The 20,762-nt window shown below is 51.6% G+C and overlaps 1 protein-coding gene across 6 annotated transcripts in view; it reads right to left on the minus strand.

Annotated features, from left to right (window-relative positions):
- The window catches only part of MIDEAS (mitotic deacetylase associated SANT domain protein), a 75,063-nt gene that overhangs the window by 16,465 nt on the left and 37,836 nt on the right, over positions 1-20,762 (minus strand). For 4 of the 6 annotated variants that reach the window (XM_015144043.3, XM_015144040.3, XM_077937787.1 and 1 more), the window contains 2 exon segments: positions 7,406-9,107; positions 5,253-5,552 (listed from right to left, as the gene is read on the minus strand). In XM_015144043.3, coding sequence (XP_014999529.2) covers positions 5,253-5,552; positions 7,406-8,860 — 1,755 coding nt within the window. In that variant the 5' untranslated portion in view covers positions 8,861-9,107. 6 annotated transcript variants of the gene reach the window in all.

Consider the following 20,762-nt stretch of genomic DNA (forward strand, 5'->3'; position numbering starts at 1 on the left):
TTCAGACACAAACTGAAGTATATATGGATGGAATGATACGATGTTCAGGATGTGCTTCAAAATAACCTAGCGGCATGGAGAAGCAGAGGTACAGGTGAAACAAGATTGGCTATGTTTTGATAACTGTGAAATCTGGGTGATGGCTAAACGCTGGCATTCATTATAGCCCTCTCTACTTTTATGCATGAAAGAAAGTATCTGTAGTACAAAGAATAAAAACTAATGAATGAAATAAACAAGTAACAAAACCTCCCCCCAAAGCCTGGTGTAGTAGAAGTACTCACAGGCAGGGATTCAGGAGATCCCAATTCTAGGGCTAGCTCTACTATTACTTGGCTGTATGACCTTAGGTCAGTCTCTTGTCTTTTCTGGACCTCGCTCCTCATTTATAAAATAGGGGCATTGAGCTGTGGAGCTGCTGAGGCTCCTTCCTGCTCACTCTCAGAACAAGCTGCCCAGACCTCCAACCTCTACCACAAACTTTTCCTCAACCAGGGAACAGGAACCCAGAGAGCAGAGACTGTGGTGCTCCCCTGCCTATGACAGAGGCATGCAGGCCAACTCTCCAGCTGAGAATAACCAGAAAATCTGGACTCGATATGCAAAACACATTTCTGAAGATATCAGAGGGCAAATAAGCAAAGAATTAAAGAGCCAAGATCCAGGGGGAAAAAAAGAATGCTAAAGAGGTGAGCCCAGTATTTGAAGCTGCGTTTTCCCTAGAGGTGAATGCTATTACTAGAAAAGGCAACGGAGAGGCTGAGAAACTGAGCAGAGCTTTTAAGAAATTTAAGGAACTGACACAATAAAAACTGAGGTTTGGCCAGGTGCAGTGGCTCACGCCTGTAATCCCAGCACTTTGGGAGGCCAAGGTGGGTGGATCACCCAAGGTTAGTTCAAGACCAGCCTGGCCAATATGGCAAAACCCCGTCTCTACTAAAGATACAAAAATTAGCTGGGCGTGGTGGCGGGCGCCTATAATCCCAGTAACTTAGGAGGCTGAAGCAGAATTGCTTGAACCTGGAAGACGGAGGTTGCAGTGAGTGGAGAACGCGCCACTGCACTCCAGCCAGGGCGACACAGTGAGACTCCCTCTCAAAAAAAAAAACACAAACTTTTGGGTGTGGTGGCTTATGCCTATAATCCCAGCACTTTGGAAGGCCAAGGTGGGTGGATCGCCTGAGGTCAGGAGTTCGAGACCAGCCTGGCCAACATAGTGAAATCCCACCTCTATTAAAAATACAAAAAATTAGCTGGGTGTGGTGGTGGGCACTTGTAATCCCAGCTACTCGGGAGGCTGAGGCAGGAGAATCACTTGAACCCAGGAGGCAGAGGTTGCAGTGAGCCGAGATTGAGCCATTGCACTCCAGCCTGGGCCACAAGGGCGAAACTCCATCTCAAAAGAAAAAAAACACAAAGCTGAAGTTTAGGGCTCGCCAAGGAAGGAGAGCTTGGCAAACCCCCAGGTTTGGACTGGGACTCCAAAAAGGGCTGATACTCACTTTCATTCAGAATAAAGGTGAATCAGAAATAGGATAGTCCCTATATGGAATAAATCCTAGCTTGAAATAATCTCATTTCAACCTCTGATTAAAGTAATTCAGGGCCAGATGTGGTGGTTTACACCTATAATCCCAGCACTTTGGGAGGCCAAGGCAGGGGGATCACCTGAGGTCACGAGTTTGAGACCAGCCGGGCCAACATGGTGAAACCCCATCTCTACTAAAAATACAAAAAAAGGAGCCTGGCATGGTGGCCTGCACCTGTAGTCCCAGCTACTCAGGAGGCTGAGGCAGAAGAATCGCTTGAATCCGGGAGGTGGAGGCTGCAGTGAGCTGAGATCATGCCACTACACTCCAGCCTGCACAACTCCATCTCAAACCCCCGCCCCCGCTCAAAAAACCCAGAAACAAAAACAAGAACTTTGCATTGTCCAGGAAGAGCTAAAAGTACTAACATATTTCAAAAAGCCAAGGATGCATGTTTTTTTGTTTTTGTTTTGTTTGAGACAAAGTCTCACTCTGTTGCCCAAGCTGGAGTGTAGTGGTGCGATCTCGGCTCACTACAACCTCCACCTCCCAGGTTCAAGCGATTCTCTTGCCTCAGCTTCCTCAGTAGCTGGGATTACAGGCACACACCATCATGCCCGGCCAGTTTTTGTATTTTTAGTAGAGACAGGGTTTCACTATGTTGGCCAGGCTGGTCTTGAACTCCACCCGCCTTGGCTTCCCAAAGTGCTGGGATTACAGGCGTCAGCCAGGATACATGTTTTGTTTTGTTTTGTGTGAGACAGAGTCTCGCTCTGTTGCCCAGGCTGGAGTGCAGTGGTGCGATCTTGGCTCACTGCAACCTCTGCTTCCCGGGTTCAAGCCATTCTCCTGCTTCAGCCTCTCTAGTAGCTGGGATTACAGGCACCCACCACCTCGCCCAGCTGATTTTTGTATTTTTAGTAGAGATGGGGTTTCACCATGTTGGCCAGGATGGTCTCCATCTCTTGGCCTCCCAAAGTGCTGGGATTACAGGCATGAGCCACCACCCCCGGCCCAGGATACATGTTTTAATATCTAGCAGCCCTTCTTGACCAAAGATCTAAGTCCTAATGTCATAAGGCACTCACTATACATAATAAGTTAAATTCTCTCCTATGCATTTAACAGGGTTTGGGTTTTTTGTTTTTGCTTTTTGTTTTGTTTTGAAAAGGGGTCTCACTTTGTCACCCAGGCTGGAGTGCAGTGGCACAATCATAGCTCCCTGAAGTCTTGACCTCTTGGGCTCAAGCGATCTTCCCACCTCAGCTTCCTAAGAAACTGGGACTACAGGTGTGCACTTCCACACCCAGCTAATTTTTTTCTGTTGTTTTTTTGTTTTTTGTTTTTGTAGAGATTGGGTGTCTCCTTGTGTTGCCCGGGCTGGTCTCGAACTTCTGGGCTCAAGCGATCCTCCTGCCTTGGCCTCCCAAAATGTTGGGACTGCAGGCATAAGCCACTGCACCTGGCCTCCTATGCATTTTAAAATGGTACTAGCTATGTCCCATCCTTCAGAAAATTGAGGAAATAGTTGCTCAAATCCCTTTCTGTAGGGCTTAGTTCTCTTGAAGAAATATGGGTAAGAAGAATGCTGGGGTAATCACGAAAAGAACAACATGCAAGGATATAACTAATAAATCAATAAAATGGGGAAGTGGGATAACAAATCAAATCAATCCAAAGGAGAATATGGGAAAGGCAAGATGGGAAACAGCTAACAGTAGATGGCAACTTTTAACCCAAGTATTTAAGTAATTACATTAAATGCAAACTGTATCAGTGGAATCTTAAAAAGTTGAATTCAAAGAAGCATAAAGTAGAATGGTGTTTACCAAGGGTTAGGGGATGGGGCGAGGACTGGGGAGATACTGGTCAAACAATACATAATTTCACTTAGGAAAAAAGAATAAGTTCAGGAAACCTATTGTATAACATGATGACTATCATTAGTAACAGTGTATTATACACTTCAAAATTGCTGAGAGATTTTCAATGTTCTCACCACAAAAATTTGAAGTAATGGGTACGTTAATTAACTTGATTATATCAAAACATCATGTTGTATGCCATAAATATGTATTCTTTTTATGTTAATTTTATTTTATTCTATTTTTGTACAAACAGGGTTTTGCCATGTTGGTCAGGCTGGTCTTGAACTGCTGGCCTCAAGTGATCCACCAGCCTTGGCTTCCCAAAGTTCTGGGATTACAGGTGTGAGCCACTGTGCCCAGACTTTATGTTAATTTTTAAATAAATAAATAGAAAGATATAAACCATATCAATGCTCTAAAAGACTGGATAATAACAAATCCCAATGTATGCCACTTGAAAGATACACCTTAAGTAGAAGGATAGAGAAAAGATAACAGTAAATGATGGGAAAAGATGCACCCTGCAGATTCTAACCAAAAGCAAGCAAGATATCAGACAAAACTGACTTTAAGAGGCAAAAGGGGTAGATGATGAGAAATTACTTAATGGGTACAATGTGCATTATTTGGGGAATAGATATGGATACCCTGATAGCCCTGACTTCACCACTATACCATCTATGTGTGTTACAAAATCACACTTGTATCTCATAACTTTACTAATGTAAAATAAGAATTGGCCGGGTGCGGTGGCCCACGCCTGTCATCCTAATACTTTGGGAGGCCAAGGCGGGCAGATCACTTGAGGTCAGGAGTTTAAGACTAACCTGGCCAACATGATGAAACCCCGTCTCTACTAAAAATACGAAAATTAGCCAGGCTTCGTGATGCATGCCTGTAATCCCAGCTACTAAGGAGGCTGAGGCAGGAGAATTGCTTGAACCCAGGAGGTTGCAGTGAGCCGAGATCTCGCCATTGCACTCCAGCCTGGGGGACAAGCAAAACTCTGTCTCAAAAAAATAAAATAAAATATAAAATAAGAATAAAAGGCAAAAAGAATATTTAAGATAAAAAGAAACTTCATAAAGTATCTAATCTAGTTCTAAATGAGCACCTAATAACATTGCATCAAAACGTATAAAACAAATGATGACAGAACCTAAAGAAAAAGTAGACAAAACCTCAATCTCAGAAGGAGATGTCAGCCGGGCGCAGTGGCTCATGCCTGTAATCCCAGCACTTTGGGAGGCCGAGGCTGGCAGATCATGAGGTCAGATCGAGACCATCCTGGCTAACAAGATGAAACCCCGTCTCTACTAAAAATACAAAAAACTAGCTGGGCGAGGTGGCGAGCGCCTGTAGTCCCAGCTACTCGGGAGGCTGAGGCAGGAGAATGGTGTGAACCCAGGAGGCAGAGGTTGCAGTGAGTGGAGATGGTGCCACTGCACTCCCACCCGGGTGACAGAGGGAGACTCTGTCTCAAAAAAAAAAAAAAAAAAAGGAGGAGATGTCAAGATCTCAGTAGTGACAGTATAAGCAAACATCTCTAATTCCCAGCACCCAGTACAGGCCAAATCAAAATTTGCTATCTAGAAAAACAGATGTATACATCCTAGAATTTCCCAGGCAGTTTCAATTTCAAGTATAAAACCGTCTCATCCCCCATGAGGATGGGGGACATCCCCAAATGCCCCTTCCAGACATCTATCCAGAAGTTTGGTTCGGAAAATAAAAACAGTATCTCCACAGGTTCCCTGATACCTTCCTACATTGCCATGTTCTCCTTTCCCCATAGGGTCCTGGGCCCCAGGAGCACTCAGGTGCTGGAGATGTTTAGAAGGGGCGCCTCTCATACCTGAGCTGGAGCATCTGTCCCAGGGATTCGGGTGGACCGCCTGCGGGTGACGATGACTGATGGCTTGTGCTCAGCAGGGTTCTGTTCAGGACCCTTCCCGTCCTCATCAACACCTCCAGCCTGGGCTGCCTCAGTTGGGTCCACAGTCCGCACAGGCACAGACACTGGGATGATGAGGGGTACCATCCCACTGTCTTCTCGTGCTCGCTTGGTGGCTAAGGAAGGCTCAGAAAACTCCACCCCACCCTTGGTAGTTGAGGCCAATACACTTTTCCGCTTCTCTTCAGAGCCACTGCCATCCTGGATAAGATGGGAACAGAGTGCAATTTAAAAGATAAATCATAGCCAGGCGTAATGGCTCACACCTATAATTCCTGCACTTTGGGAGGACAAGATGAAAGGATCAATTGAGGCCACAAGTTCAAGACCAGCCTGGGTAACATAGTGACACCTTGTCTCTACAGAAAATAAAACAAAATTAGCTGGGCATGGTGGCAAACTCCTGTGGTCCCAGCTACTTGGGAGGCGGAGGTGGGAGGATTGCCTGAGCCCAGGAAGTTGAGGCTGCAGTGAGCCGAGATCACACCACTGCACTCCAGCCTGGGTGACAGAGTGAGACCCTGTCTCAGTAATAAATAAACAAATAAAAGATAAATTCTGATTTGATCTAGGACCTTATTCCCATTTAGTTACGGGACTCAAACACCCGCAGTGCCTCCCAGTGGTCTCACAAGTTGGCCTTTCCCTGACCACCTTTTCTCCTATCACTTTTTTTTTTGGAGACAGGAGGTCTCACTCTGTCACCCAGGTTGTAGTACAGTGGCATGATCTTGGCTCACTGCAACCTCTGCCTCCCGGGTTCAAACGATTCTCCCGCCTCAGCCTCCCCAGTAGCTGGGATTACAGATGTACAGCAACACGACCGGCTAATTTTTGTGTTTTTTGGTAGAGATGGAGTTTTGCTGTGTTGGCCAGGTTGGTCTCGAACTCCTGACCTCAAGTGATCCACCCATCTTGGTCTCCCGAAGTGCTGGGATTACAGGCGTGAGCCACTGCACCCGGCTTCCTACCACACTTCTAAATACTCTCCAATCTTTGACCAGACCCACAGGTACCCCTGGGCCAAGGACAAGGCAACAGTCAATACCAAGGCCTGGAACCTAGCAGGCTTTCAGGAAGTTTTATGGTGAGAAGCACTTTTTTTTTTGAGATGGAGTCTTGCTCCGTCACCCGGGCTGGAGTGCAGTGGCATGATCTCAGCTCACTGCAACCTCCGCCTCCCAGGTTCAAGCGATTCTCCCGCCTCAGCCTCCCCAAGTAGCTGGGATTACAGGTGCCCCCCACCATGCCTGGCTAATTTTTGTATTTTTAGTAGAGATAGGGTTTCACCATGTTGGTCAGGCTGGTCTCGAACTCCTAACCTCGTGATCTGCCTGCCTCAGTCCCCCCAAAGTGCTAGGATTACAGGTGTGAGCCACTGCGCCCAGCCAGAAGCACTTTCTATAGAAAAGAGCAATGTGAGGCTGGGCGCAGTGGGTCATGCCTATAATCCCAGCACTTTGGGAGGCTGAGGTGTGTGGATCACCTGAAGTCAGGAGTTTGAGACCAGCCTGGCCAACATGGCGAAACTCCGTCTCTACTAAATAACAAAAATATGCTGGGTGTGGTGGTGGGCACCTGCAATCCCAACTACTGGGGAGGCTGAGGCAGGAGAATCGCTTGAACCCAGGAGGTGGAGGTTGCAGTGAGCTGAGATCGCACCACTGCACTCTAGCCTGGGTGACGGAGTAAGACTCTGTCTCAATAAATAAATAAATAACAAATACTCTCCATAACCTGCTTTCTTCCAGGCCCTTCCGCCCTGGCCTGGACCAAGGGCCCCCAGATGGCCATCTCTTGCCACAGGTGGCTTACGGATGGGTTTTGTTTGGCCTGCACAGTGGGTGGCACACGAAATAGTATCTAATTATTCAAAAAACATTTCTGCAAAAGAAAGTAAGCAAGAACTCTGTTACAAGGTGAAAGGTGGTCTTTGTACTATTTCGCCACAACCAGCTGGCTACGGCAAAGATTGGCTGTCTCTAGGCAAGCAGCCTCTCACCTATTAGCCTGATGCCCTCTGCCAGGTCTGGCTCCACCGTATGCCCCCTCACCTTTGCATTCTGCAGCGAGGCCAGCTCCACCGCCTTCTGGGCCAGGGTCAGCAAATTGGCCTCCTGCGATGCCCGGCGCCTCCGTCGCGTGCTCTGGATTACCCCGCCCCGTAGCACCTGCCCACAGTCCCCTGTGCTCACTGCCCTCATGCCCTCCTCGCTGCCCATGGCAAGAGCCTCTCGCTCCCGGCCATTGGGTGCTAGTCTCTCTCCATCAGGCAGTAGCTGTGACTCCCTCAGCTCCAGCGGGAATCCCAGAGCTTCAGGATGGGGCTGCCCCAGGGAGCCAGGTGGCGGCTGCTGCAGGGGCCAGTGATGTAGGAACAGGTTGCCAGTGAGCTCCTGCCCAGGTTGGGTGCCAGCCCCATCCAGGGTGGTGGGAGGCAGGATACCCTCCTTAGAGAGGCGGCGGGAGCGGCGGGGGAAGGGGATCTGGACCTGAGGTAGCGCCGGCTGTGGGGCTGACTCCTGCAGGAGGGCCTTGCGCAGTTCTGGGTTCATATCTGGGTTGGGGGGGAAGGGGTAGGGTGCCATGCTGTGGTGAGCCAGGTGTGACTGTCCCAGTGGCCCAGCCGGCTGCAGGCCAAAGTCCTGGGGTTGCTGCGAGGGTGGCTGTTGCATGGGGTAGAAGTTCTCAAAGAGCGGCATCTGGGGTAGGGCTGCCTGCTGCTGCTGCTGCTGCTGCTGTTGCGGTTGCTGCTGCTGCTGCTTCTGCGGAGGGAAGGCAGCCACCGCGTTTGGGGGCGGTGGGCCCTGCCGGAAGACCTGCCGGTTCACCTGGTGGCCGAATGCCAGCTGGAAGGGTTGCAGGGGCAGTGACTGGTTTGGGGGTTTCTTGGCTGCATGGAAAGAATTCAGGGGTGCCTGGGGCCGCCCTACCTCCAGCTGCACCTTCTGTGGCATCACTGGCCGCACATTTCCATAGCGGTCCAGCTGTGGGCCCCCCGCTTTCTCCCGCTTCAGTGCCTCAGGGTGGTTATAGTAAGTCGCGACTCCCACTCCAGGATGCGGGTTCCCCTTGGGTGCACTGTAGAGGGACAGACTGTGGCAGTTCCATGTTGAATGGGGTGGAGGCTGGCCTGGCTGCTGCTGCCAGCTGCTGTCACTGACACCCCCACCTCCTCCACGCTCCGGGCCCCGCCCTGGAGCCATCACAGAGTTGGGCCACTTTACTGAGGCTACCTGCTGGGACAACATGGCTGCTGAGGTCCGCTCAGGCCCATACACCACAGAGTTCAGCAGGGCCAGACTGCTGGGAGGGGGCAGTTCCACAGGCTGAGAGGTGGAGACTGCCCCTCCTGGACCCTCGTGCCCTATGTACTGCTCCTCCTTCACTCTGATGGACTGCTGGGGGGGCTGCAGGGGAGGGGGCTGCTCCTTGGGAGCTGGTTCCTGGCCCCCGAAGAGGCAACGCTTCCGCTTGTTCTGAGCCTTGGGCTGGGCCTGGAGGTTCATGATGTGGCCAACTGAGCCCTGGCGGTGAGATCCCGTTCAACAGTCACCCATCCCCTGGGGAAACGTCCTGCTGGAAGCTGGACTCTAGTCCAGGAGCCAGGGAGGGCAGAGCAGGGGCAGAGGAAGACGCTGGACGATGAGGTCGGGCACTGGGAGAAAGAACTGCTGGCTCTTCCTTTCTCTTCCAGAGAGGCTCTGGGGCTCAGCTACTCTTCCCAGTTCATGATGCTCCACAGGGTCCTGGCACCTGCAGAGGGAAGAGCAGTGACAGTGTCAGCCACAGCGTCCCAGGATGCCCCAAACATCAGCACAAGTGTAAGAAAAGGGGCCTCCAAGGGCCATCGGTCTCACCACCTCATATCACAGGAACAGGCCCCAAGTCACAGAGCAGCATTGGTGAGGCAGGAGCCAAGACCTTCTGGGGAGCTGCCAGGAGGGCAGGAGAATCAGCTGCATCTCCCAGGGCACCGTGACTCTCTTGTCCCACCACCTCACCCTCCTGGTTCAGCTCCAGGACTGCCTGCATCTGGCTGTGTTATTTGTGCACTGCATAGGCACATTCTAAGGGACAAGTGGAGCTGACATCCAGCCCAAGCCCCTCCAGCCCAGCTGAGAAAGGAGCAGCAAAAGCCACACTGGCTCCCCTCTCCTCTTACCCAGGCCCCAGCCCCCTGGGCAGCCAGGCCTAGTCCTCCTGGCACACATCCGTCTATGCAGGAGCCTCCCACCAGACCCAGAAGGATCTTTGTCCAGCCAGTGCCTCCTCCGACACTCCAAGCACAGCTCAGGCTCAGGAAGTGGAGAGGACAGGGTCATTCCCGACATGGCCACTCCTCCTGTGCAGCCCCAGGGTCAGGAGCCCCAACAGGCCCTTGTAGAGTCAGGGGCCCAGGGTCAGGGTCACCAAGGCCTGCAGGTAAGGCCCCAGACGGGTGTGTGCAGTCCTAGCCCCACCCCTGGGAAGAGCTGCTGGGTGGGGTTCTCGCTGCCAGTCTTTCCCAAACCAGCACAGAACCTGTTTTGCAACCCTAGCAGGGTGGAGGCAGGATCCAGGCCAAGAGCTGGTCAGCCGCTGACCCCACCCCTGCCTGACCCCTGCCCCTTCCACCGCCAAAGAGCCCCGGCAAATAGTGTAAACTCAGATCGTAGAGGGTGTGTATTGCTAGAACTCAGTTCCAGAAGGTTTCTCCATGATAATGTCATGACTAAAGTACACAGTTTTTCTGTTTTTGTTTCGTAACTTGATTTTTTAAAACAGTCGCTACAGAACAGAATCTAGACCCGTATTTTACAACTTACATAGCTGCTTCACGTATTTTTAAAGACTTTTTATTCCCTCAGAGTGCTGCTTGGGTTTTGTTTTTTTCCTGGGAAGTTGGTGGGGGTGGGAGCTAAATGGCCCACCTCTTTCCCTAGTAAGATTCTGGTCCCTGAGAAGAAGGGAAGACAGCTCGGGTGGCTCTGAAGAGGAAATCTCAGGCCCTAGATGCTACAGGTCATTGTTAGCAACCCCAGCAGCTCCCAGGAAACCAGCCAAGAGCAGCGGAGGGCAGGGCTGGGCGGGCACAGAGTCCTGACTACACCTAGTTCACAGTTCGGCCCGCCCCCAGCACCGGGAATGCCCCTCCCAGGCTATCGCTCCTCTGCAGGCTTCCGCAGCTCCCCAGCCCCTGCGCTCCTGGAGCCTGCCTGCCTCCTGTCCGCCTGCATGACTCACTGAGGGCCCCCTCCCTATCTTTCACTTTCACCCAGCACCCAGAAGGGGAGTAACTTCCTCCTCCATTTCCTTCCTCAGTCCTTGGGCCTTGAAGAGAGTAAAAGAGACCCTCCTCGTGTGCAGCCTTTGTCTTTTCATATATGAAGCTAGAGGGAGGGAGAGGCACAGAGGCTAGGATGGCATCCAAGTCACCCTGACCCCCAGTAAGAGGGGAGTGGGGGGATTTGGACAAGAAGTGGAGAGCTGGGGGCTGGAGAAACAACCTTTCTCCAGCTTTTAAACCCGCATTCTCTGACAGTCAACCTAAGTCAGAGCAGGAACCTAAAAGCTAACCCCCTACACTAAAAATCACCCTGGGCACCACCACGAAGCTGCAGGATAGGACTGTCTGGCTCCGCCTCTCTGAGGGAACATCAAGCCCACAGAACTAGAAGTGCGTGTCTGCAGAAGCAAGACAGAGGAAGGAAGAATGTGCGCCAGCCTGGCAGGCCCACGTGCCTCCAGGGGGCTGTGAGCCCCTCCAGTGGGCGCTCACACACACTCACGCCTCCCTTCATCACAGCCCTGTCGCCTTGTGAGCCACAGCACTGGCTTGAGGCCTGGAGCAAGGGAAGCTCCACGTGGCAGGTGGGCCTGGATGCACGTGCCAGTGTGAACCTGATGGAGGGCTGCGCCCCCTCCATGGGGATGGCTGCTCAGCACCTCTCACAGAAGGAGATGAGGCGGGGTCTGCGGCTCCAGGACAAGCCTGCTTCTGCCCAGGGCAGGGGCCAGAGGCCAGACGCAGGTCTGACAGCGACTTACCCACAGCTGTATGGTCAGCCCTGGAGGAGCTGGGCTTAGCTGGGAAGCCTCCCACTCCCACCCTGCACATCAAGGAGGGCCATCATTCAAGACACCACAGCAGCCTCTGAAGCTGAAATGGACTTGCTTTGAAGAAATCAAGGGGCCTGGTTTGGGGAAGGCTGAATCACCCCAGAAGCTTCTTGCTGCAGAGGCCTCTCTGTCACCCTCACTGAAGAGCTAAGGGTGCCAGGGGCATGGACACTCAGGCCTGGAACCCTCAGAGAAGAAAGGTCATTGGCTGGGAGTGGGGAGAAGAGTGGAAGATACTGGCAGCCTGGGAGGAAGGGTGAAGGGGCACACCTAGGCAGCAGGGCACTAAGTAGTGATAGGAGTAATGATGATGGTGATGGTGCACCCGTGCCAGGCAGATCCTACATGCTTTGTATCCTTTAAATTCCCACCATGACCTTATAAGGCAGGTGTTGCGATTTTAACCTCTATTTACAGGTTAGCTAGATGAGGCTCAGAGGAGCCAAGTAAGTTGCCCACAGTCACACATTCATTACGTTGCAGAGCCAAGACTGGAACCCCCCAAGACATGACACTAAGACCCCAGACCCCTCTTCATACACCTCCCTTCCACAGCACACTCCACACCACCTCCAGGCAAGGATTTTCTAGACACAGATATCCCTTCTCACTGGCACTGGGAAGCCCCGTACCCCTGCCTGAACCTTTGGCAGGTACTCTCTCCCATTCTCCCCAAATATGGCTGAGACCCTTGACCCTCCAGGAAGGGAGGGCAGGGAAGGGTCTCACCACAGAGGGTCAGCAGATGTGTGAGGTCTACCTGCAGGGAGGCCTGAAACACTTCCTCCTGCACTGGCCACTCTAGTCCCCGATCTGGGGACTCTCCGGCTCCTGCAACCCCAATCCGGGCTCAGTTGCTGCTGGTGGTGCCTCCAGCTCTCAGACCCCATGGGCTCCTCCCAGCCTGCAACTCGGGGTCAGGACTGCACCACTTCCTCTCATTTCTTCTACCCCACCCCCACTGCCCTGTCCCTCAGGTGGAAATCAAACTGCCCTTCCTCACAGTGAGGAAGAGGAAGTAAGACACCTCCAAAGGCTGCTGACCTGTAGGCCTAGTCCCTGAGGTTGCAGGGAAGAGGATGTAACGAGGAACTCCTGCCAGCAGCTGACGAGCTGCAGGGCCTCTGACAACGGATGCAGGAACACTGCAAAAGGAAACCCACAGTCACCACAGGGCCCCAAACACTGCAGTCCGCCCTGTCAGTCTGTTTGACTGTCACGCTCTATTCACTTTTCCCTTCCTCCAGGCTCCTCTTTGCAGCAACCAATCCTTGACCAGACCCACAGGTACCCCTGGGCCAAAGACAAGGCAACAGTCAAGACCAAAGCCTGGGACCTAGCAGGCTTTCAGGAAGTTCTATGGTGAAAAGCACTTGCTCTCTATAGAAGAAAGCAGTGTGCACCAAGAAAAACAAAACACAAAAAACCGTGCTGACCCCACATATATGTTTTGCAGACACATGAGGGGAAGGTGCTGGAAAGGCCTTTGGGTATTCAGTGCTGATGGTGACACCAGCTCTCCCGGGATGTCAGCTCAAATACACACTGCTCCCCAAGGGACATCGGCAGCCCAGCCGCACACCCAGCACTAGCTGACCGACCCCAGGAGAAGCCAGTGAGCTATCACCACAGGGCAAGGGGCCAGACTGTAGCCACTGCAGGACCAGGGCCACTCACCTGTCTGCTTGGGGCAATCAGTGTGTCCATTTGAGAAACAAGACTGTTGTGAGTCGAGGTCACACAGGCCAGGGAGGAGATGCCAAGTTGATCTCAGGAGCTGCAGGGGCTCAGCTCTGACCTGGGGGTGACCCGAGGGTCCCTGTCCTTGTAGGCTAATGCTCCAAGCTCCCACTCTTAGAGCCTGGGCAGGCCCCACAAGCTCAGCACTAGGAAGAGGGGAGTCAAAGGTCATGTGTCTGTCACCCAAGGGCGAGACAGGCCCAAACTGAGTCTCCAGGCGAGTCAGTTCTCTGAGCTGTCTTAGGACAAAGTCTAAACTCCCTGCCCTGTCCACAAGTCCCTGCAGACCTTGGCTCCTGCCACCTCTCTCGACAGTCTGTGCTTGAGCCAGGGCCTCCAACGTGCTCTTCTTGCTTTGCTTCCAGGTCTTTGGCCAGGCTGTACCCCTTCCTGGGGACAACTTCTCATGCTTTTCATCAGGCCAGGTCCTATTCACCCTTCAGGCTGCAGACACTGTTTCCACCGGGAAACCTTCCTTGACCCCAGAGCTGAGACAGGAGCTGAACTACAAGCCCCTATAACACACTGTGTATGGCACACTAAATCCCAGGTGCCTGCTTCGTCATCCCCAGCAGACAGTAGGCTCCACGGGACAGGGTTGGCAGACCGTTGTACCTTGGCACTTGGTTTGTATCTGCCTGTCAGGATGCTCATTCAAGACTGCGCCCAAGGTGAGTCAGAGCCACGCCTGGGCAGAGGTGACACAGCCCGCATTCCTGCCCTGGGCTCCTGCCTGCTCCTGACTTCTGGGCTCTCTGATGCACACCAGAGTTCCTCAAGATGCTGGGATGAAGTGAAAAGACCCGGCCCGGGATCCCACCCTACCCCTGGCCCAGGCCCTCTCCACCTATGTGGAACACAAGTCCTTCTCCCTGGTGGCCCACAAGCCACCTACCCTTGACTGTCACCTGCTGCCCCATACCACATGCTGGCCAGCTGGAAAAGTGCCAGCTCCACTGTTGCCCTCCACCCCATTTTTCTAGGCTTCCACCCCACCTAGACAGTAGCCAGGGACACAAGCCTGTGGTCTGTTTACCTCATGCCCTGACATGGCTGGACCTCAAGACACTAAGGTCTGGCCAGGATGCCAAGGAGCCATAACAAGACCCTGCCACCCCCACCAGAGGAGCACAGCACGGCCCAGCTGGCCCCTTCATTCGGGCTCACATCCTGAAAAGCTCTCTGACATTCTGGGGTCTCCAGCTATAGCCAGACTGGGTATGTGGCCTGGAACTGCCATCTTGGGCCACCTAGAGTTGCCCAGGCCCTAGACAAACCTTCCCTCTGGACCCCATCTGCAACGCCACATGTATCCCCACCAACTGGGCCTTCACACACAGGCCAGTGCACCCCATTTCTGCAAGCCACTGGACACATAAGCCCTATTCTCAAGGGGTTTGCAAACAAGGAGGCTCTGATACAACAGACGTGGATCTGACTCCCGCAAGCGTCATTTTCCCTGGGAGCATGAGAGAGCAGGTAAGAGGCCCTAAGGTCGGCCCATTCCCAATCCAGACAGTCCCTGGACCATCACTTCTCTGGACTGAACTTCAGCTCTCAAAAGCAGAACCCAGGCCAACAGGCCAGAGAGTCATGAGTCCCAGGGGTCTCAGCCATCAAGCTGCTCAGGATCAGAAGCTTGGCCAGGGTTCAAGCTGCCTGAAGTTTGAGCTTACACAGTAAAAATGCCAGCACTGAGATGCTTTTAAAGGGATGTGTAAGAGAAGAATCCTTTCAGGGCTTATGAGGCACTCTCAGGGTTCCGTCCAGGCTTCTACCTTGATTGCCTCTCTCCCGCAAAGCTCGACAAATGCCCACAGGGTGTCCATGGAAAGCTGGGATCGCCAAGTTTGTTTTGCCAGGATGGGGGAGGTGGGGGGCTGCTAATGCAGAGAGAAAACAGTCATGAACAAAGGCGAAAAGGATTAAGCCTTCAGGCTCAGCTTTTGCCTGCACTGAAGGAACTGCCTGCCTTCCTCCTAGGCAAAGGCTACGAAGAATCACAGGCAGTCCTGGAAAACCCCTTCCAGTAGGACCCAGGGATCCCAGCAGGAGTAGGGTAGAAGCAGGCAGATGTATGCTTCCTCCGCAGGAGACTCAGCAGATGTTCCTGAGGCCCTCTAGCGAGGGTGTCCTGGGACCACTGGGGTCCTTGGTCTGTCTCCTCAAAACCGTCTCTATGCCCTATGCAGCTCCCATCACTGGAGGCTGCTGCAGCTCCTCCTTCCCCTTCTGGAAGGGCCTGGCTCCCCAGCAGGGCTAGAGCAGGGCTCTCTGAAGTCTGTGCCTGAGTACCCCATGCCAGAGTATGCCCTGGGCCAAGATACAGATGAGGCCACTCACAGGGGCCTCCCCCACCACACACCCTCCCTGCTGCAGCTCTGCAGGTGGGCCTGCTGCCCCTTCGTCCACTCCACAAGCATTTGCTGAACACTTGCTGCAAGCCAGACTCTGGGAGACACAGGAGACACAGAGCTTCCAGGCTGCTGGGGAGACAGATGCACAGAAACACACGCTAATTATAATGCAAGGCAGCCGGTGCAGGGACTAGGGGTAAGCAACCCCTGGGGACAGGCAATCCCTGGGGGAGCTCCCTGACTCTGAGCCTCCCCTAGAGCTGTTCCTTCTGCCTGGAAGCCCTGCTTCCACTCTCACAATCTGCTTTTCCTCAAGGCCTACCTCCTCCAGCTGGCCCTCCAGCACGTATTGTTGTTACTCATTAGGAATCTTCATGCTCTTAGACTACTATCCAATAACGCTTCTTCAATTCCCTTCTGTTCCTGCACAGAGCCTGGGAGTAGCAGGGCCTGGAGACAACATGAACCAAGACGGAGGGCAGTGGACTGCTGGTCAGGTAACCAACCAGATGTCTGGTCCAGGAGCCGCCACTCACTGGTTCCTGCCTTTGAGGAGCTTAAGAGCCTGGGGTGGGAAGAGACCTGCATCCAGGGACCAAAGAAACACCTTTGCAAAAAGCAAGTGCCACGCGGAACAGCAGCCACAAGGACTAGCTGTATGCCGAATGCGGCAGAGTACCGCTTACCTACATAACCACTTATTCCCAACTGAGAAACGAGGAAAGGCTGGCTCTGAAAGTAACTTGTCCCAGTTCACAGAACTCATGACTGAGGAGTCAAGATTCAAATCTAAGCCTCCTGACCCCAAACCAGGTCTCTCTGTCACTGTGTCAATACCCGTCTGTGTAGATGTCAAGGAGTGGTTCTTAAACCTCAGTGTGTGCAATAAAACCCGCCCTGAGAGACTAGTTCATGGGTCTGGTGCAGTAGGGGTCAAGGGTGGGAAGAGCATGATGGGGAATCTAGGATGCTTCACAAGCAGCCAGGTGGTGCCCAGGCACTGCAGCAGAGGAATGGCTAAAGAGTCACAGCCTGGCATGGTGAAATTTCCCAGGATCCACCACTCCCCATTCCCCAAAGGCACTACCCGCCAGAGTGCTGTGGCCTGCCCAGGAGACATGAGGGGTCGCACAGAGCCCTGAGGGGACTTTGCTCTCAGCCAGTCCTAGGATTAACTGTGGCTCTTACCACATGTGGGACCCAATTGAGTGCCCATGTTTACTGAGCACTTACTATTTGCCAGGCACTGTGCTAAGTCCATTGCAGGCAGCATTTTATTTAACCCTTACTGTTCTGTGTCTCGTTATTTATAGGCCAGGAATGGTATACTCAAAAATATCTATTTAACACAAAAGAAGACAGTAGTGGAAGAACAAAAGAATAACAAAGACATAAGACATACAAAAATCAAATCACAAAATGGCAGCATAAATCCTGCCTTATTCATAATTACTTTAAATGTGAATGGATTAAATATCTAATTAAAAGGCAGAGGCTGGCAGAATGGACTTTAAAAAAAATATGCAATTATATGGCAGAACGGACTTTTTAAAAAAAGATGCAATTTCTTTAAAAAAAAGAAACCCTTTACATGCAGAGATACAAATAGGTTGAAAGTAATTAGCAGGGCAGGGCATGGTGGCACATGCCTGCAGTCCCAGCTACTCAAGATGCTGAGGTAGGAGAAATCGCTTGAACCCAGGAAGTGGAGGTTGCAGTGAGCCCAGATTGCACCACTGTACTCCAGCCTGGGCAACACAGTGAGACTCTGTACCAAAAAAGAAAAAGGCTCTGTACCAAAAAAGAAAAAGTAAGGGATGGAAAAAGAGATACCATTGTAAACAGTAACCAAAAGACAGCTGGAATGGCTGTACTAATATCAGACAAAATACGTGGTGGCAGGCGCCTGTAATTGCAGCTACTCAGGAGGCTGAGGCAGGAGAATTATTTGAACCTGGGAGGAGGAGGTTGCAGTGAGCCAAGATCGCGCCACTGCACTCCAGCCTGAGCAACAGAGCTAGACTCCATCTCAAAAAAAACAAAAAAGAAAAAAGAAAACTATTATTATAGACAAAGAATATTTTATAATGAACAAAAGTGTCCAAACCTCAGGAGGCTATACCAGTTATAGGCATGCATGTACCTAACAACAGAGCCCCAAAATACATGAAGCAAAAACTGTCGGAATTGAAAGGAAAAATAAACAACTCAAATAATAGTAGGAAACTTCAATACTCTACTTTTTTTTCATTTTATTTTATATATACACATGAGAGAGAGAAAACACTCTACTTTCAACAACGAACAGTACAACTAAATAGAAGATAGACAAGGAAACAGAAGATTTAGACGCTATAAACCAATTAGACCTAGAAGACCTATATAGAACACTCCACCTAACAACAGCAAAATACACAGGAATACACACTCTTCTCAAAAGCACACAGATACTGCAGTCGTAGGTGAACTGTTGTCTTTGTTTGTTTTTTAAAAAGAACAGGCCCAGTGCAGTGGCTCACGCCTGTAATCCCAAAATTTTGGAAGGCCAAGGCGGAAGGATCACTTGAGCCCAGGAGCTCGAGACTAGCCTGGGCAACAAAAGGAGACCGTGTCTTTACAAAAAATAAAAAAATAAAAAAAGATTAGTTGGGTGTGGTGGCCACTATAGGCTATAGTCCCAGCTACTCAGGAAGCTGAGGCAGAAGGATTGCTTGGGCCCAGGAGGTTGAGGCTGCAGTAAGCCGTGTTCATGCCTCTGCAATCCAGCGTGGGTGAAAGACCAAGATCCAGTCTCAGAATTTTTTTTTTTTTTTTTTTTGAAACGGAGTCTCGCTCTGCCGCCCGGGCTGGAGTGCAGTGGCCGGATCTCAGCTCACTGCAAGCTCCGCCTCCTGGGTTTACGCCATTCTCCTGCCTCAGCCTCCCGAGTAGCTGGGACTACAGGCGCCCGCCACCTCGCCCGGCTAGTTTTTTGTATTTTTTAGTAGAGACGGGGTTTCACCGTGTTAACCAGGATGGTCTCGATCTCCTGACCTCGTGATCCGCCCGTCTCAGCCTCCCAAAGTGCTGGGATTACAGGCTTGAGCCACCGCGCCCGGCCAGAAAAAATTAAAAAAAAAAAACAACACACACACACACGGAACATTCTCTACAAAAGATCATTATTAGGCCATAAGACAAGTCTCAACAAATTTAAAGGGACTGAAATCACTCAAAGTATGTTCCCCAATCAAAATGGGCTGAAACTGGAAATCAATAACCGAAGGAAATTTGGGAAACTTACAGGAAACGAAGGTTAAAAGTAACTCGCCAAGTTCTCTCAGCTCAGAAAGGCCCCTCCCTCCTCAGCCCATGTTCTCCACACCTTCTGTATCACAGCCCTAGGCAGCTGCAGAGCTCAGACTTTTGCAAAGGCCTGGGTAGCCCCTCTCCCAGACACACACTGAACCTGACCCCAAGCTTGATCCCGACAGCAAAACAACTAGGGGATGGAGAGGCCTTTGGGACTGCAACAGCTTGTCAGGCAGTCCTGTTTTCCCTGGGAAAAATGGCCACAGGCAAATATTTCCACTTCCATGACCAATCTACAAAATATCCAAAAGACAGATCCTTCCCAAAAGAAGGGAGCTAACGAGTACTTCCCTGGGCTGGGTCCTTCACATATTCGAATCCATGCTTATAAACCTCCTATGGAGGAGTCTTATGTCCCCATTCTCCAGAGGGAAGTTGAGGCTCTGCTGTTACAGAGCCAGAAGCAAGATTCAAAACTTTATCTTGTGTCTTCAAAGTCCTTGCTCTTTCCACCACCCTCCCAGAAAAATCTGAAATCTACACCTGTGGGCCTCAGAAGGAATGCTACACTTGAGAACTTCACAAAGCCAGCTCCTTCCCAGAGCTGCTGCTCTTCCCTGGGGGCATTTCCAAGCACAGCATGGTCTATTAACACTCTTCTTAAGAAATAATCCTAGCCCCAGTCAGCCAGAAACAGGTTCCCCTCCAGACTGGGGCGGGGCGGGGGGCTTGTATCTGTAAAAGCCCCTGGAAGCCAAGAGAGCCCAAAGGGTGTTGAGGTGTGGGGGACTGCAGAGGTTAGCTGGAGGCTGCAGGCTCAGCACCGTCTCACTCTGGAATAAAAGCCTCCATGCCACATGGAGAAAGGTGGCTTGGGCCTCTCTTCAGAGCCAACTGGCAAAGCAGGGCCCAGCTGGGAAAGCTGAACAGATTCCAAATATCAAGGGATGTCAATGTTTACCTACTCCAATTCCTCGGTCCACAGAGCAGTCCAGAGAATGAAATAAACTTGCCCGAGGACACACAGCCAGGAGCAAAATCAAGGACTCCAATAACAATGCTTCATGCCTCCATTTAGGCAGGTCCCACCACTTGGCAAGACACTGGGCAAAGCATGGAGCCAAGGTTTATCCCAACATCACACAAACAAGGCTTCATCAATAACTCCAACATTTCCACTGGGGGTGCTACTATATGCCAGGCATGGTGCTAAGCACACTACATGCAGTATCCTGTGGAATCCTCTCACAGAAAGGTAGATATTAGCATTATTATTTTTGTAGAGATGGAGTCTCACTTTGTTGCCCAGGCTGGTCTTGAACTCCTGGCCTCAAGGGATCCTCTCAACTCAACCACTCGAAGTGCTGAGATTACAGACGTGAGCCACCACACCAGGCCATCAAGGTAGGCATTATTACTCCTCCTTTCTAAACAAGAAATCTGAAAAGACCTGAGGTCAAATCACTTGCCTAAAGTCACAGCAGTATAGAGGCAAGGCCAGGACTGCCACCTAGGCCTGCCTGTTCTGCAAACTTCCTCCCGCCAGAGTTTCAGACTTGGGCATCACACCAGGCTGCCTGGGATAGAACAGCAGCAGCCTCTGGGTTGCTCACGTCTGCTCCCTGGAGAGCGGCTTCAGCTGGACTGAAAACCACCATGATGTTCTGAGATGTGGCTGGTCAGGTAAGGTGGGTGGGAGAGGCCGGGCAGGTGAGTGGCTTTGAAGATGAAGAGGTTATAGGTGATTACCTCCAGTGGGCCAACCTGTGGAGGGCTCGGCATCTTTGCCTAAAAGGAAGCCACACCCCTTCCACACCCTCCAACCCCACAACTGAGGTTAGCCAACAGCTCTTTAAAAATAAAGCCAGGCTGGGTGCAGTGGCTCACATTTGTAATCCCAACACTTTGGGAGGCCGAGGTG

The sequence above is a fragment of the Macaca mulatta genome, chromosome 7 (assembly GCF_049350105.2).
Source record: "Macaca mulatta isolate MMU2019108-1 chromosome 7, T2T-MMU8v2.0, whole genome shotgun sequence".
NCBI lineage: Eukaryota > Metazoa > Chordata > Mammalia > Primates > Cercopithecidae > Macaca > Macaca mulatta.